This window comes from Carica papaya, chromosome 5, assembly GCF_054855325.1.
Source record: "Carica papaya isolate Zhongbai chromosome 5, ASM5485532v1, whole genome shotgun sequence".
Classification (NCBI taxonomy): Eukaryota; Viridiplantae; Streptophyta; class Magnoliopsida; order Brassicales; family Caricaceae; genus Carica; species Carica papaya.
In genome coordinates, this window is record NC_142313.1 from 39,883,895 (window position 1) to 39,901,982 (window position 18,088).

Genomic DNA, 18,088 nt, shown 5'->3' on the forward strand with positions numbered 1-18,088 from the left:
CTGCTACCACGTTGCCCTTACCCGGATGGTATAAGATATCACAATCATAGTCTTTAAGGAGTTCCATCCACATTCTCTGACGCATTTTGAGATCCTTCTGAGTGAATATGTGTTTCAAACTCTTATGATCGGTATAGATCTGAAAGGTCTCTCCGTATAAATAGTGGCGCCAGGTTTTCAAGGCGTGTATGATTGCAGCAAGCTCCAAGTCATGGGTGGGATAATTCTTCTCATGATTCTTTAACTGCCTGGACCCATATGCTATGACCTTTCTATGCTGCATCAGGATACAACCCATGCCTAAATAGGAGGCATCACTATAAATTGTATATCCCCCCGATCCACTCGGTAAAGCCAGTACGGGTGCAGTAGTCAGCCGCTTCTTTAATTTTGAAAAACTTCTTTCGCAGTCCTCATTCCACTCAAATTTGTCATTTTTCTTTGTGAGTCAGGTTAGAGGAGCTGTTAGGTTAGAGAATCCTTCAACAAACCTGCAGTAATAACCTACCATCCCCAGGAAACTCTAGATTTCCTTAACTGATGTCAGCTTCTTCCAGCCAAGTACCGCTTTAACCTTTTTGGAATTCACTGATACTCCTTCCTTCGATATGATGTGTCCTAGGAAGGCGGTCTGCTCAAGCCAGAATGCACACTTACTCAATTTTGTATATAACTTCTTGTTTATGAGGACCTGCAAAACTTGGGCAAGATGGTGAGCATGTTCTTCTCTGCTTTTTGAGTAGACTAAGATGTCATCGATGAATACGATAATAAATTGATCAAATAACTCTCTAAAGACTCTGTTCATCAGATCCATAAAGATTGCCGGGGCGTTGGTTAGCCCAAATGGCATGACCAGGAACTCATAGTGTCTGTACTTGGTTCGAAAGGCCGTCTTGGGGATGTCTTCTGTTCTTATCTTCACCTGATGGTAACCTGATCGTAGGTCTATTTTAGAGAAGACCTATGCACCCTGCAGCTGATCGAAGAGGTCATCAATTCTGGGAAGGGGATATTTGTTCTTGATCGTAATTTTATTCAATCCTCTGTAATCAATACGCAGTCTCCACGTTCCATCTCCCTTCCTTGCAAAAGTGACTCCGGTACCCCGAGGGGACACACTGTGTCTAATAAAATCACTGTCTTGCAATTCAGTTATCTGTTTCCTCAGCTCTTCCATCTCAATGCGGCTCATGCGGTAAGGAGCAACCGAAATGGGCTGAGTGCCTGACTGTAAGTCTATAGTGAACTCGACTTCCCTGTCCACTGGCAGTCTGGGTAGTTCGTCCGGAAACACATCTGGAAAGTCTCGAACTATTGGAATCTCTTGGATACAAATTTCCTTATTGGGCTTGCCTAGTTAGAGAATATAGCAAGATTAAGGTACTAAAAAATTAAGAAAACTTACCATCAAGAAATAAGTACTAAATGATTTTGGTAGGAATTGACAGAGAATAATGTCTGATTTCGGGCTCTATTAGCGACCTTAATTAATTATGCATATCTATTAATTTGTAAAAATACAGTATTACCATTTATTCAAACTTTAATTTCATGATAGGAAATAGGGTGAGGGGTCTTTAGTTGATTTGACGTTGAAAGCAAGATTTTCATTGTACCTATGGGCGGTCCCTGGGTTCTTTAAATTTTTTTCGGGAACTGAAACGCGTTTATGGTACCTACACATGTCCCAAATAACCCAAAAAATCAGACCTAGGGCCTACTCGACCAATTTTAGAATTTCGGCACGGCGGCGATCTGACTCGGGTTGGCTGTTTTCAGCTGTTTTCAGCCGTTTCCGGCCGAATTTAGCCAAACTTGCATCAGTTCCTGTGAGAAAACACACTTAGGGCCCTTGGTGGGCCCAAAAAACACAGAAAACCAAAACTTACTGGCGGTGGGGCTCTCCAATGCGGCGACTCCTCTGGCTCACGTCGCGGTTGGGTATTTGCTCCGGTCAACCTGTAGAGGAGGAAACGGTGATCACAACGGTGAAAAAATCACATCGAACGGGAATCGGGAAGGGTCTCATAAGAGGTAAAAACTGAGACATCTTGCAGCGGCGCCGCTGGGCTTCGGCAGCGTTTTTCGGCCAATTGGTCGGTGCTTTCGCTCCGATTTGGCCATAGGTGGGTTTAGAATCAAATTCTAAGCAAATGGTAGAATTTTTACCTCATTTGGCGGCCGAAAATTACTCCAGTACGGCGGCAGGTGGCGGTGGTCGACTCCCTGGCGGCTAGGTTGTCTTCTCCGATGTGGGCTCTGGCAGCTAGGGTTAGGGTTTGAGTTGAATGAGGTTATTTATACCTATACACTTTTGATCTGAGCCGTCTATCGCTTTTAATCTGAACCGTCCGATCGCAATTAAATAGAGAATGAATTTGGACCGTCCATCGTGATTCAATTTGGGTCGTCCGTGTGCGATGCAATCTGGGCTGTCCGTGCGTGGGGGAACGGATCTCAGCCGTTCGATCGCGCGCACACGGATCGCCCATGTGGCTCCCTCCCGCGTGGCCTCCCGTGTGGCCTCCCGCGTCAGCGTCTCTGCCACCTGGCACGTCCTGGTTGGCCGGGGCTGCTGAACGGGCAGCTGACGTGACACAACTTTTCTAAATTACGTTGTGACCCCCGGTTTCTGATTTTTCTTTCAAAAATATTATCAGAACCTAAATTTTCAGTCTTTTTTTCCAAAATTATTTTCAATTAGATCCTTAAATAATTTTTGTCATTTATTATTATTATTATTATTTTCATTAAAATAAATTAAACTAAATTAAATTTAATATAAAATTACATAAATAATAATTATATTCATACAATAATAACTAATAAAAGGAAAAAAAAGGGTTGGGTGTTACAAAGATGGTAGATACCTTCTATTTTCTATTACTTTTCTTATTTTTCGTATACCTTTCAGAAAATTCATTTCCGAAATTTTTGTTTAGAACTTTTAAATTATTTTGTAAGGAATGTAAATTTTAACATTTTATTTCGTTTATGCACTTAAATTATTATATATTTTCTTTTAAATTTCCGGAATCGTTACAATAAAAATGATAAAAATATCCTATTTAAGCAAAATTAAAATTTATATTTTTATTAATAAGTTTAACTTCTTTTATAACTAACCATCTATATCTTTTATTTGATATTATAAAAAATAACTTGCATGTTAAAATTTTTTAAATTATAAAATTAAGACAAAATATCATTCTGAAATAAAAATGTCATAATCATAAATTTTAATCAATACAAATGACAATTAATTGTAAGAAATATATAATTTTATATTATACTTTTTAAAAATTATTATATATAATTTTTGTAGTCAAAGAAAAAACTTTTCCAAAAAAAAAGTAAATATTTTCCTACCTATCTTTTTTTGATAATTACAGAAATTCCCCATAAATACTGAAACTTATCCATCTTTCACTGTCTATCGCGGGACTCAAACTTCCAGTCCGAAATCCCACGTTGGCCGATGGGTCATGGCATTCTCCATGATCGCACGAAAGCTCTACAGATCTCCTCTCTCCTTCTCCTTTCTCCTTCATTCCACCATTGCTCTCTCATCTTTTTCTGCGTCTTCAAGTGCTGCCTCTCTCTATTCTGCGTTTCATCGAACAGTTTCTCCACACTTCCGAGCTCCACTTATCAACCCTAATTTACTCACTTTCCGTTCATTTTCCAACCAAGTCATTCACGATTCATTTGGTTTCACCGAACCCGCCGCCAATACGTGCAACTCTCAGGTACTGACTCTCCTTGATTTGCTCAAACGAGTTGCGAATTTGGACTCCGAGGCAGAGGCCATGGCTTCTCTCCTTGAGTCCCACATCGAGCCAAGTCCAGATTTGGTGTATTCAGTGACTTGGGCATTGAAAGGTGAATGGAGGGTTGCGTTTTTGGCGTTCAAATGGGGGGATACATGTGGCTGTAGTGATGAAAAAGTTTGCGAGTTAATGGTTTGGATATTGAGTAATCACAGAAAGTTCAACACTGCTTTGTGTTTGATTCGTGACATGTATCGGTGTTCGATGAATCCCAGAAGGGCTATGCTTATAATGATTGATAGGTGAAACTCAACTCTATAAAGATGCTGTTTTGGATTATCCTCTCTGGTTTCTTATAAGATTAAGCTTATCAGAAATTTGAACTGACGTTTTTTATCAATCTGTATACTTTTTTCATCTGGTGCATACTAGGTATGCGGCTGCAAATGATCCATGCAAAGCTATTCGGACATTCCATGTTATGGAGAAGTTTAGACTGGCACCTGATGAAGAAGCATTTCACAGTCTCTTGAATTCTCTTTGTAAATATGGTAATATTGAAGAGGCTGAAGAGTTAATGCTTGTAAATAAAAAGCTCTTTCCTTTGAACGTTGATGTCTTTAACATTATTCTAAATGGTTGGTGTAATATATGTTTGGATTTGTTTGAAGCAAAGAGAGTTTGGAGAGAAATGTCAAAGTGTTGTATAACACCTGATTCAATTTCTTATGGTCATATGATTTCTTGCTTTTCAAAAGTTGGGAATCTTTTTGACTCTCTGAGACTGTTTGATGAAATGAAGAAACGAGGTTGGGTCCCTGGTGTTGAGGTTTATAATTCTTTGTTTTATGTATTGACTCGTGAGAATTGCTTTGAGGAAGCTCTGAAACTCCTTGAGAAAATGAAAGAAACAGGACTGAAACCTGATTCAGCCACTTACAATTCAATGATACTTCCTTTGTGCCAGGCAAAAGAGGTGGATAAGGCAAGAAATGTGTTGGCCACTATGATAGGGGAGAATCTCAACCCAACAACTGAGACATACCATGGATTTCTTGATGGTGTTGGTATTGAAGGAACTTTTAAAATTCTTAACCAAATGAAGATTGATGGTTTGGGTCCTAACGGAGATACCTTTCTCCTTATCCTTAGAAGATTTTTGGAAGTACAGCAACCTGAAAATGCATTGAAGATTTGGGCAGAAATGAAGAATTTTGAAGTAGCAGCTGATTTTGCTCACTACAAGGTGTTGGTGCAGGGGCTAGCAGCCTGCGGATGGCTGATAAAAGCTAAGGAATTCTATGTTGAGATGACGTCAATCGGATTTACGGGCGACCCAAAGCTCCAGAGGCTCCTTAAGGAGCCAGGGCGTGGCAATAATGATAAGAGAGCACAGCAAGGGAAACAGGTTAGGAGACCTAAAAATGTAACTAAATGGAGAGGCAGTTCTTTGAGACGGAAGAAAGAGAGGAAAACAAGATCAAATGAGTCTATTTGAAGCCATGGCAGAACAGGAAAAGAAGATCACGAGTCTATTTGAAGCTATGGCAGAACATTCTGAAAACTACTGGAGCAGCTGCCTTTGGCGTTCTATTTTTAATATATGCTGATAAGTCACTGAAAAACATTGAGAAGGATGCCTATTATCAGAACATTCTGAGAGGCAGTTCTTTGAGACGGAAGAAAGTGAGGAAAACAAGATCAAATGAGTCTATTTGAAGCCATGGCAGAACAGGAAAAGAAGATCACGAGTCTATTTGAAGCTATGGCAGAACATTCTGAAAACTACTGGAGCAGCTGCCTTTGGCGTTCTATTTTTAACATATGCTGATAAGTCACTGAGAGACATTGAGAAGGATGCCTATTATCAGCAACCTGCCGGTTTTTCCAACATATTTAAGCTTGTGTTATGAGAGGAGCATTTCCTTTCTAAATTGCAACATGGAAATTTCTTTTGCAAAGTAGTCAGCTATCTGGGTAGTGGGCATCATCAGTCTCTCACTGCAGTACATTCTGGTATGCATTTATTAAATCTAGTAGGCTTGTGATTGTAAATTTGCAAGAATCCCTGTACTTTGTCAAATATCTTGTTTTCTTTAACTAGAAAACTACCAGGCACATTGATTTACATGTATATACATATATAGAATTGGGTAAAAATTGATTTGCCAGACACTTGAGTCATGGCACAGGCAGTGTTAACGGGGAGCTTGGCTTAACTTACCAAAGATCTGAATTAAAACATGAGACTTAGCTTATTTATTATGAATTTTGAGTATAGTTGTGTCTTGCAGTCAAGCTCCCTCTTGCTTTTGCCTACCAAGATATCTAGAGCATTAATCAAGCTTAAATATTTCAACTTTTTCCATTGATTCATGTTTTACTTAGTTGATTTCACTATTTAAATGATTTGCATGTTCTCGAACTCATCAGTCTCTAGCTGATGGCAGAACGGAATGCGTGGAACATGATGAGGAAAAGATTGGTGCCAATAGAAGATTTCAGAATTCCCTTTTTCAGGCCATGATCCCTTCCTTCCAAGGGTGTTTATGTAAGAATTGGTAATGGTGACTCTTTATCATTTTCGAGATGATTCTTGATCTTTTGAACCAACCATTTAACCCCTCCCCCACTATCCATGGTGACTCTTTATCATGGTTACTCATGATAAATGGATTTAAGTGTGGTATCTAATGGCTCTTACCTTATAAAATTTGCTTGCAAGTATAAGCAGTTATGTAAAATCAACTAGAGGCATTCCCTCTCGGATGTGAGTTGCCTTTGGCATGCTAAGATATAACAATGACTTAAGCTGCATTAATGGTGTCTCTTCAATAAAAGCTTCATGATGATACAAACACATCCTATTAACTCTTTAAGTATTACCTTTGCAAAATCTTGGAAACATGTAATCATCTCTTTCTTAGAATGTTTTTTTCATTTAACTTCTTCATATCACTCTTAATAAAGTTTTAAATTTGAGAATATACTAATATATAATATATATTAAAGAACTATTGTATTATATTCTTAATATGAATAAAATCGACAAAAAAGGATGTAGTAAATATGACAAATCTTATTTATGAATCTATCAGTACGAATCTCTTTTGGTACTAAAGGAACAAAGTAAGGTAACGAGAATTTATAAGATGTAAACATTCAGAAGTTTCCAACATCTTCACGCTTCTTTTGTATTAACATTCAGATATTTTTTTCGATAAATATTTTTTTATTAGACAGTTGAAAAGAATTTCGTTTATATAAATTTAATTTATATATTTTTACATTTTCAAATAAGTTAATAAAAAAGATTTTTTTGAATACGTTTTTCAATAAGGAATTTGTCTAATTAATCACCGTATTTTGTTTGGTTAAGAAATTATGATATAAAGGAAGTGAAATAGTAAAAATATATCATTACATATTAAGTTTTTCTAATAAAAAATTTCACTGTTAGATATATAACATATATATGTTAAGGTTTGATGTTATTTGACATTTACTCAAAATTCATGGGCATGATTGATTCAATAAAAAAGTTAAAAAGGACTTATTTGATATAAAGACAAAAATTCGGGGGCATTTATGCAAATGTTCCAAAAAGTTAATCCACGACAAGAATTATTTGTAGAACCTGATTTTGTTATGCTCTTCTGCTTTTCGGCTTGTGGATGTAATTTTGGGCTATTGGGCCCAAAACACAACCACTTACCATGGAAGACAATAACTCGAAGAAGCCAGTTCCAGTAGAGAGAGAAAGTAAACCTAGAGAAAAGCCGGTGAGGAAGTGAAGTTGAAAGAGAAAGTCTATTCGTAGGGGAAGTACGAAATGGGAACCGAGGCGAAAAGCACTGGCGGTAATTTAGGGGGAGGAGGATTCAGGTCAAAAATGGATCGCGTCCTTTACAGTGGAGAAAAGAAGCATGTCATAGCTGGAATCGCGATTATAACTTTTGTTTTTGGCGTTCCTTGGTATCTCATGAATCGCGGTACTTTCTTTTTTTTTTTTTGCTTCAGTAATTTCGTTCAGTTTTTTTCTTCTTCTTTGGTCACGGAGATGGTGAATAGGCTAGAAAATGGAAGTGAATTTAAATTGGACTTTTTGTTTGGCAACTGCTTCGTCCGTTGTATAGCATATTTTCTTGTGATGACGAGGTACTGAGAGAAAATGGATGAAAGTTAGCATTTTGGAGCTTCACTTTTTGATCTTCTTGGATTTGGAATGTAATTCTATAAATGTAGCTTGTTGGGAACTAGTAGAAGTTGTTACCTTTGTGCTTTTTAACATGTACTTTTACTTCTAAAAAAAAGAGTAGTCAACTTTGAGAGCTTTTTCTTTTTAATTTTTAATTTTCTTGCAATTAGGGAAACTGAAGCTTTTTGAACTACTTGGAGATGTTGAAGATTGCTGAAATTGAAGGAAGTCTTAATAAGAATTGAAAAGGATATTAAAAAAGTAATAGTTATAGTTATTTTGGATTAGAATAAAGGAGTAGTTGGATGTCTGGTTGAATATATTTATTATGCTGTGATGAATGAGAACATTTTATTTGTGGAATGATTAATATAAATATATGTGAGAGAGGGTATTTTTTTTTTTCTTGAAGATTTATTTACTCAAGTTTTCTCTTTCCACCTAAGTGGATTTTAAAAGGTCAACAGAAGTGTCAATTGTTCTGATTAAATATCCCAGGACTGACTATATTCAGAATTAGTTCTTGAAGCAAATGGACGATCAGGTTTTCACTTTGTTCTATCTGTGTGGTATTAGAGACCTGAGCTATATGTGCCTAAGTTTGTCTTTCTTTTGGTTCATTTATTTGTTAAGGACCCATGACATGAGTGTTTAATGGATAAGGTCTAAATGGTGCTTGTTGGGTTAGAGAGATTAACATCAAAGAATCTAAATGTGGATGGAAATTAAACTTGCAGGTCTCCTGTACCTTGATAACTATTCTATTTCAACTGTGAGTTTGGGGTAAAATACCGGACAGTGTTCTTCTTATTTTTCCTGTTGGTTAGATTTGGGAGATAAAGGTAACACAGGGAGTGACTTTCTTCATTCGGGAGGCCACAGAGGAATATATTCTTACTTTTTGATAACTTGATTAGGAGAGGCTAATTTCATGTGAACGGATACTACTTGTGCAAAAGAGATGCAGAATCTTGTAATCACATCCTCTCGTGGTGCTTATTTGCATTGAGAAGATGGAGTTTGGCTTCTGCTTTGCTGATATAGGGTAATAGCGGATTCAATTAAGAATGATTGTATGCTTGGAAAGGACTCCGATGATATAAGAGGTTAAAACTTATTTTTTTGGGCCACCTTTTGAGTCATTTGAAAAGAAACAATAGAAGGATTTTTTAGGGTACATAAATTAATTTCGATAGATTTAAAGATACTCTGTTCCAAACCTTAAGCTTTTTGATTTTATCTCAACGAAAAACCTTAAGCTTTTTGATTAGGCGCAGTGATAACAAGGAAGAAAGGTGCATTGTTAACCAGATTTTGTGTGTATTTTTTTGAAATAAAAAAAATGGAAGTAATGCATGGTTTATCTGCTTCTTTTTTCCTTCTCCATCTCCTCCCCTCCCCCCTCCCCCCTCCCCCAGCTGTCCTTTACTTAAAGTCTTGTCTCCTCGGGACCTCCTAACTGTGACATGAGTTAGGAGGTTTTTAGAACTTTGTTGTGGTGCATAGTTTTCTTCTTAGATTGATCAACGGATTGTGTAAATTTGGCTGTAGTTGTTCTTCGTGGTTGCCTATAGTTGTTTAATCCTTAGCTGCAGAATCTGGGGACTGGTTTGAACTAAATCTAATTTTAATTTATCTAAAAAAAAATCTAATTTAATTGTTTTGCAGGATCCAAGCATCAGTCACATCAAGATTACTTGGAAAAAGCTGATAAAGCCCGAAGTGCCCGGCTATCTTCAGCTTCATCCTCTGCCAAATGATATTTCCTCTTTTTGATTGAACTTGGTCACAATTTTTTGCAGTTAGGTATAAGTCTATAGGTGCTCTTTGCCCTCTGCAGTCTGATATTTTGTATTGCATTCCCATTCCATAATCTATTAGACATGCATCTTCAATTCCATGATACAATATTACAAAATACAATAACAGATAAGTTCTGCTCTTGCATATGGGTTGAATTGGCTTTAAAATGTTTTCAAGGTGGATAATAGTTTGATATTTTAGGAGGAGTTGACGCTTTCACTAAGAGATACTTGTTGTATTCTGTTAGCACAGTTTGTTTGATTAACTATGCAAGCCTTAACATGAAATAATCATATTGGGAAATACATGGCTTAATTCTGATTACATCTTTCTGTTGGCTTTGCTCTGTCTATCTCTCTCACTCTCTCTCTCTATATATACATACATATAGCCGGGGGGACATTTTTTGCCATACCAGCATGATTGTTTGCTGGTTTAATCCCATAATTGTATTCTGAATGCCGCATCAAAGAGTCTGATGTTGATTCCCATGTGGAGTGAATATAAACAGATTTGCATATGATTATGTAAATAACTCTGTTTTGGATGTGGGTCTTTCTTTCAAATGGTAAAATTGCTTTGCCTCAAGAAGGAAATATGAGAGGAAAGGCTAGCTATTTCTTGAAAGCATCTCATACTAGAATGTAGCTGTGTTTTAACTTGTATAAACATGTAAATTAAATTGTTTGTCATTACATGATGCAAATTTTGAGATAAAGTTTAGAAAATCTCCAGTTTAAATTTTATCCAAGTAGTTTAACATTTTGAATGTTGTAAATTTGTGGTATTAGAGCTTGGGAAGTGTGTGACCTTTGGTTTTGGATTCTAATTTCTTGGAGGTTTAGATAATGTGGGAATTGGTGTGTTGACATATTTTCTTTAAACTATTATTGCTTATTTTAATCGCATTTAATTCTTTTGTTTTTAAATTGTTTTGAAAAGGAAAAGATTAGTTCGAGTTTTTAATCCATTATAATTATCTCAATTAAGATAACTTAATCGTTATATAAAATATATATTTTTTATTTTAATATAGAAACATAGCATATCAGTTTTTTTTCTTTTTGGAACTGAGAGAATTGTTTTGTGTATTTTAACAATGTAAGAAACAAGACTTATCTAACTTTACTTAAATTTGCATGCTTATACCCACTATGATTATACTAATGTTGTGTTTTACCAATTATTTTATTTTTCTTGAATTCTTAAGAGTTTTAGTTGACATATTTAATGAAAATTTTTGTTAACTGGAAATGAAATGAGAAAAGAAGTCAAATTTCATTGATACATTAAAACATTTTTTTCATTTTTTAGATCTTTATTCATGTTTTTGTAAATAAATTTATTCATGAATTGCACATATGTAAAATAATTAAAACATAAATAATTTTTTTAGTAAACATTAAAATTTTTCTAATACTAATTATTATTTTATCATTATCATCTTTATTTTTAGTTGAGTATACGACTTTTTTAATAGAAAATACATGATTTTAAAATAAAACATTTTCATGCACTCACATAACAAAGGAAGCCCCAGACTTTGTGGAGTCTGCTTTCTAAAATAAAACATTTAATGCAGAAATTTCTTTGAAGCTTTGTATTTTAACTTTTGTGTTTAAACACGCTAAAAGTATATTTTAATTTTAGTTTTGACAAAAAAATACTTTCTGACAGCAAACTATTTGAAACCTTCAGCAGAGAAGAAGAAAAATGATCAAATTCCAAGCCTATTTGCAAAAAGTTTGGCTAAAACCTAAATCAACCATGACTTCTACATAATGTTCATGAAGATGATATGGTTACCTCCATAGCTTCCACCAAGCCTCATAAGAAGTGTAGAACCAATCAACCATATTCCTTATTCCTGTCTGCTGAAACCCAATTTTAGCTTGATCAGAAGTAACAGAAAACATTACCAGCATCTCCATATGAGGATTAGCTGCAATTATTCATATAATATATACCATTTGAATACAGGAAGAGATAAATTATCAGAATGAAAGAATTGCTCATTTTTTGAGCTAGACCAACTGATCTTTTCTAATTTCTTCATTTAATCTAGAAAGTTAAAAGAGCAACTAGAAAATACTAATTCCTTAATAGCTTGACTGCAGTTTCCTCACAGCGGCATAAGTCTTCTATACTTGAAGAACCAAACAAACGCACAGAATATGATAACTCCAACGACTCCAGTTATTATGAGGACCCATTTGAATGCATCAGGTTCATCAAATAATGGTATTGTAAAGTTCATACCAAAGATCCCTGCCACCACCCCAAAAATAGCAACTACAAAAGTTGCAGTTGTAAGAAGCAGCTCAAACTGGATCAGCTGATTTCGGACATTATCCTGCATGCCAATGTTATCTTAGATTTCCAAGTTTCAATTGTTTTCTCTTATTGACATTAAAAAAAAAAAAATCCAATTATACCAAGTGGAAGACCTAATGCTTGATACAAGCTTCTTCCATGCACTGTTAACAAAATGAGTTCACCCTAGGTGACAATTAAGCATGAAGAATGTTGCTTTCTCAATTATCTATTTAAGAGGTATAACAGGAGTCACGGTTACAAACTTCCATTCAGGCTGTTTTAGTATGCCTAAAGGAAAATAATTGCAATTTTGAATGGAATCCACACTGTCAAGCTCCATGAAGAGAGCAGGTAAGAGTACGAGGCTCTGACCTTTTTATGTAAGGAAATTGGTCCCAAAGAAACAAAAAACAAATGAAAATGAGATAACATACCAGCTGAATGTTAATAAAATCCTCTGTATCATCAATGTACTCCTTTAGCTGAAAAGATAGAGAGACGGTAAGGATCCTTAGTAAGTTGCATTTCTTGTGGAAAGAGAACATGCGAGAATTAGATACAAAGAAGTTCTATATATGCACAAATTAAATGCTAGATAAACATACCGATGTCAACTTATTTAGTGTGCTATCAATCACAACGAAATACGCTTCCAGCAACATCTCCAGCTCTTCTATGCTCTCTGTTGTACTTTCTGAACTCCTCATGCTTTCATGCCGACTCCTTGCAATGCTCAAGCTTTTCTCTAGCCTTCTAGATTCAAGAGGAGAAGAAACAGGAGACACTGGAGCAGAAACAGATTGTGCACCATCAGTTGATCGGAGTCCCATTAAAGACTGATCACCATAAAAAGATGATTCCATCCTTCTCTTCTTCTCAGTGAGATACATTTCAGCCATATCTCCATCATCATCCATAAGCTGCTCGATCTCATCCCTAACCTAACACGTGTTTGGTTTTGGGTTAAGGTATAGGGGGGAAGAGTGGAGGAAACCTGTAACCTTCCATCTAATACTTGCATTTAATATAAGTGCTATACCTTCTGAACTCTTCTAGTCAAAGCAACCAGTCTGCTTTTTAATCTGCGGACTCGCTCCAAATTTAATGTACTGATCTTTGACGTGAGCTCATCTAACAATGGATAGGCTTCAATTTCTAATTCTGCTGCCTTTTAGAATTGACAACATCAATAAGTTGCAAACTAGATCAAGTAATCAACCTTTAAACTATATATTACAACAAACTACTGAAACCACCGGGCAAAGAACTCCAACAGTCCAAGTAGGAAATAACTTCTATTCTTCCTATAACATTGTTTTTCAAGGTTAGACAGCCTAATTATGGTTAAAAAGAACAATTTGCATTTCTAATTTCAGAAGTTCAGAAAGTTAAAATGAAGAAGCAGCCATCAACTACCTTATTATATATTTCATAAAAATATAAAAAGTAAAAGCACAACCAGTCAAAATATGCTGCACGATTCATAAGAAAAATTACTTTATCCATGATTCGAGGTGCATACTCATTTTCATTAAACTCAAGGATATTCACTTGGATTCATACACTAGGTCAATCACATTTTGAGTGTTATGCTACTGGTTCCTTGACCTCCCTACTTAATATAGCAAAAGAACTTTTGATTGTTTGCTTTCTGCTTCAAATTGCTTCCGTTACAGCTTGGTCACTAGTTGCAAGCTTTGCGATCTTCTTGGCCTTAAAACTTTTTATATGCTGTGTACCCATTGGTTGCAAGATAATGTCTCTTTTTTCCGTGAAAAATAACATGTATTTTCTTTCGTACTATGATGTGCATCTCGATCAGATAACCGAGGTCGACCAAGAAGGATACTAGTCATTTGGCATGGAAACAACAAAACAAAGATGGTATTTCTATACTTACCACAATGGAAAGGGCCAAGGCCTTGACTCAATAAAATTGTTATATCACTAATTTAGACTTGTCTTGTATGGTCGTGGATGTGGTTTTGTAATAAGTTTGAGACTCTCTACAGTTGAGGCGAACACTACAATCATGCAACTTCCACTATCAGTAGCAAGCTTGTTGGATTTAGATCCACAAATGACACAAGCGAAGAGGCAAGTTTCCTCTTCTTCCTCTTCTTCTTCTTCAATCAGGACATGTAAGTTGTTCTTCTTAGGGCATTGATAACCTATATGGCTTGGCTTTCCAAAGTTGAAGCAGACTATTTCTTGACCTCTATTATAGGGTGTGTTTGAAGCCGATTTTGCAAAAATAACTTGGTTTGAAGCTCCTTGAATAGAACCTACTTCTAACAATAAGTTGCTGAAAAGTTTCTTCTAGTGGTTGATTCTCTAGGAGAAAATTTAAATTTCCTTGAAGTTGGTACTTCAAATCGTCTTTTCTTTCTAGACCAGATTGGTATATTTGGGCTTTGGTTGTAGGATGCTGCCAAATTAACTCTCTTCTAATATAACTCTTGATCCTGCTCTGAACTGAGATGGTGCTTGACTATCATTTTCTATCAACTGATAGTGAATCTTCAAATTAAATTTCTACACTTGGTGATCGACATGTTCCCTTAAAATCAAAGTGTAGTATTTGTCATGAATCTCGTCATAGTTGAGAGGAAAATATTTTCTAAAAAGAGTAGTTTTCATCTCATCCCATGTTATCGATTGCCTTTTCCAAACAAGATTCTAATTAACACTATACCACCATATTTTATGAGTCCAACTAATCTTATTTTGGTAAATATAACCCTTCATGCATTTGACATTTTATAACACTTAAAGTATTCATCATTTGAATTAAGTCAATCAATTACGATAGTATTTACAAAGTTCCAACTAATAATAATAGTAATAAAATGAGTAATACTACTCCTAATAAAGATAGAGAAAACAAAATATTGATAAATTGAAAAGTATAAAAATAACCTAAATAATTTTTTTAAAAAACAAAATAACCTAGATAATATAATTCTTCAATAGTAAATTACTATTATGCTATGTGCTATCAAAGTGTTTGAAGGCACTGAGCCTAATGTGGCCGCATTTACGGACTATTGGTTCCAAATCTTATGTATTTTGTTGAAAGCCGATCTAAATCTAAGATTTGTGCCTTCGCTTATAATATTAGGTTTTTTCTCTCAAAAAAAAAGTTCTGACTTTCAGGCTTGTTCTTCAAGAAATCAAGGGGAAGTTAGATGGGAAGAGTAATCATAGTCTAACAGGCTCTTTGCAGTTGCTTATTTTAGAGACAGAACTGTCCTTAAAGTGGCACTAGTTGTTTTAAACTATTATATAGTCCATTTTCTTAGCTTGGAAAATGGTGGAAGAGTTTAGTTCAGGGAAGTAATAACTCTAGTTTTCTGCATTACGCACCTGAGAATCAAGAAAAGTACAGGCAGCTTCTAACGCAACTTCAAGAGCCCTAAATTCAAAGGGCAAATAATCAGGAGACGTGCTTGCAAATACATTATCGAAGTTCTTACTTCTCCTTCTGTTCAAATCTGGATTATCTGACTGCCAAACATCACCCACAGCACTTGTCGTTAATCGTCGCTGCAGCTCCACCACATACTGCAGTACATAGCTATCAAGGGAGTTCAGGAGCAAGACCTCTTCAGCAGTGATAATGCACCGAATCTGCTCCAAATTGACTACAATAGCCTTCTCTCTACCAAGGATTGTTGATGGGTAAACAAAGAGAGGATCAAGCAAGCGTAGATCACGGGCAGGTAGATCACAACGACGCATCATGGTAAACTTATCAAGCTCAATGATCTGGGAATTCCCAGATGTATCAACACGAATCCAAGATCGAAGTCCTTGGCCACGCTTCTTCAGCCCCAAAAGATCTACTCCTTGGAAAGGTTGTCGTCCAGAGGCAGAAGGTCGGGAAGAAACATCTCTGAGATTCATAGCAGATGCAGGTTTTGGAGGGAGAAGGCGCTCTTTGAGGTCCGCCATTGATTCCGAGCTGTAAATACCGAAACATATGGAAAAGATTAGACAATAACAAATTCCACATATGGTAGGAACATAACTATTTAAGTAAAAAATCCTACCAAACAGGCATATAGTTATTCAGATCCATCAGTTGAACCAAGAGTCTTCTGAACAACAAGATAATTTAGAAAATTAACTTTAACAAAACCAATCCACAATGACAGACTTAAATAGATATTTCTGAACTGCATTAGTAATTAAGTCAAATATTACTTTGCTTTTGTTTAGAGAAATTAAATAGTAATATATTTTTGGGACTTGATCCTCAATAATTTTCAAGGAGTTTCCATTTTCCTTTTTCGTTTCAACAGTTTAAATATCCAGTTAAATGCATATAGTTAAACAAAAATTGTAAACCACATTAATGATTACTTATGTTAAACAATCATTACTTATGTTAAACAATCATGTGTCCTTAGCTTCTCTTTGAGCTAAGGTGCACAGATCCTTTAAAGAACTTTCTACTATGCTTAAGAGGGATTCGTTAACTATATTTTATTGATACGTGGCTACCTTTATTTTCATGTCTGTTTTCTCTTTTTTGTCTTTCTGGAGGACAGATTACCTGCTGTAGTTTGTATTCTCTCTTTCTTCCACTATCCCTTTTTTTTTTCTAGAAAAGAAATGATACATAATCATTATCCTAAAAAACTCCAGACTGGAAATGACTCCAGTTCATGAATTCACCCATCATTGCAGACGAATTCTATTCTTTTCTAAAACTAATATATCACAAAGTGATACAATTATAAAAAAGAATAATTCCCACGTTTTAAAGCATTTGAATTAAATAGGCTAAAAACATAAAAGTAATTCCATAATTTTTAGTTTGCACCAGAGATGGACTAAGCAAGAGATAGAAAGTACACAATCTCACAGGGAATGGAAATGAGCTAGTTAAATTTGCCACTCATTCAAAATTCGAAAGTAATACTGAAAGGGGAAAAAAATAAAAAACCCACCATTCTCTTTCACTTCCACCCTCCTCCCACACCCTCTAATTATTGCCGTCTGCTCCCACCTGTTCATTTGTTTTCCTACTTAACAATAATCAGTCACCATCCTCAATCCGCACCTCTTCCAAAATCCTATAACCTGACCTATTGAACTAAACATAAAATTCCTAGAACCATCTCAGCAACTCCGTCGAAACGAAAAATAATTCATTATTCCCAATAAACCCAATATTCCCAACATTTATAATAGTGAGAATATCAGACATTAATCTTTGTGGGAAAAACTCAAGGTCCAAAATTATTAGCCAAACAGATCAATTTGAAACAACCCATTTCAAATATAAATACGTCAACTTTAAACAGTTACACAAAGTCTTAACATGAGAAACCTAATACAGAAATCGAAAAACAAGTGTATTACCGAAAACAAGAAGAGATAGTATGTAATTCTCAGGACCTCGATCCCCAGCGTGGCGTCGTAGTGAGTCTCACGAAACGTTGAATGAAAGAAGAAAAATATGAGATTGAGAAGCAAAATAGAGAGAGAAAACGAAACGATCGGTGCACCGGACCAGTTGGTGGGCCTGTGGCGGTGGCAGAGATGGAAGAGTTGTGTGAGTGACAAGTGACTATGGAGGAACGCACGCGAGAGAGTGAACAGAGAAGCTAGAGAAGAAGAGGGGTCGCCTAGCTGTTCATTTTGATAGTTTTATTTATTTATTTTTGTTTTTTGAGTTTGTAAGTTTGACTTTAAATAGGTAGGACTTCATATTTATTTTAATTATAAAAAAACAGTAAATTATTTATAAAATAAATTTAAAATTTAAAATAATTTAAAAGTATCTCTACTTAATAATTTTGTTTAAAATTAAATTTTCAACATGTGCGAGTGTTAAGCGTAAAATATAATTTTAAAATATCATTACATAATTATACAAAAATAATATAAATACTAAACAAAAAAAATTATAATAAAATATTAAAAATTTATCATACATTATTTTTTTTTTGGGAAGATTTGCATGATAAATAAGATATGAAAAATAAAG

The 18,088-nt window shown here is 35.3% G+C and overlaps 3 protein-coding genes across 8 annotated transcripts; 2 read left to right on the plus strand and 1 right to left on the minus strand.

Annotated features, from left to right (window-relative positions):
• Nucleotides 1–3,415: 3,415 nt before the first annotated feature.
• On the plus strand, nt 3,416–6,633 carry LOC110821105 (Tetratricopeptide repeat (TPR)-like superfamily protein). Of its 4 annotated transcripts, none has more exons than XR_015819464.1 (3): nt 3,416–4,075; nt 4,206–5,789; nt 6,207–6,633. XR_015819464.1 is itself a non-coding variant. In XM_022050835.2 (2 exons), the coding sequence occupies exons 1-2, from the start codon at nt 3,489–3,491 to the stop codon at nt 5,269–5,271; spliced, it is 1,653 nt and encodes a 550-aa protein (XP_021906527.1). In that variant the 5' UTR covers nt 3,416–3,488; the 3' UTR covers nt 5,272–6,136. The 4 variants fall into 4 exon arrangements, 1 of the variants encoding a protein (XP_021906527.1); XR_015819466.1 differs by having other exon boundaries at nt 6,214–6,633; XR_015819465.1 differs by having other exon boundaries at nt 6,224–6,633.
• An 805-nt stretch (nt 6,634–7,438) lies between these two features.
• Nucleotides 7,439–10,098, plus strand: LOC110821082 (uncharacterized). Its single transcript, XM_022050802.2, has 2 exons — nt 7,439–7,765; nt 9,640–10,098. Exons 1-2 carry the CDS (start codon nt 7,606–7,608, stop codon nt 9,729–9,731), a joined length of 252 nt encoding a protein of 83 aa, XP_021906494.1. The 5' UTR covers nt 7,439–7,605; the 3' UTR covers nt 9,732–10,098.
• A 1,579-nt stretch (nt 10,099–11,677) lies between these two features.
• Nucleotides 11,678–17,751, minus strand: MGT1 (magnesium transporter 1). 3 transcript variants are annotated; one of them, XM_022050807.2, is made up of 6 exons: nt 17,497–17,751; nt 15,457–16,054; nt 13,130–13,258; nt 12,696–13,031; nt 12,525–12,572; nt 11,678–12,127 (listed from the first exon to the last, which is right to left on the minus strand). In XM_022050807.2, the coding sequence occupies exons 2-6, from the start codon at nt 16,042–16,044 to the stop codon at nt 11,897–11,899; spliced, it is 1,332 nt and encodes a 443-aa protein (XP_021906499.1). In that variant the 5' UTR covers nt 16,045–16,054; nt 17,497–17,751; the 3' UTR covers nt 11,678–11,896. The 3 variants fall into 3 exon arrangements, with proteins under 3 accessions (XP_021906499.1, XP_021906498.1, XP_088077024.1); XM_022050806.2 differs by having other exon boundaries at nt 17,461–17,750; XM_088220898.1 differs by lacking the exon at nt 17,497–17,751 and adding an exon at nt 16,143–16,344.
• Between the last annotated feature and the right edge of the window lie 337 nt (nt 17,752–18,088).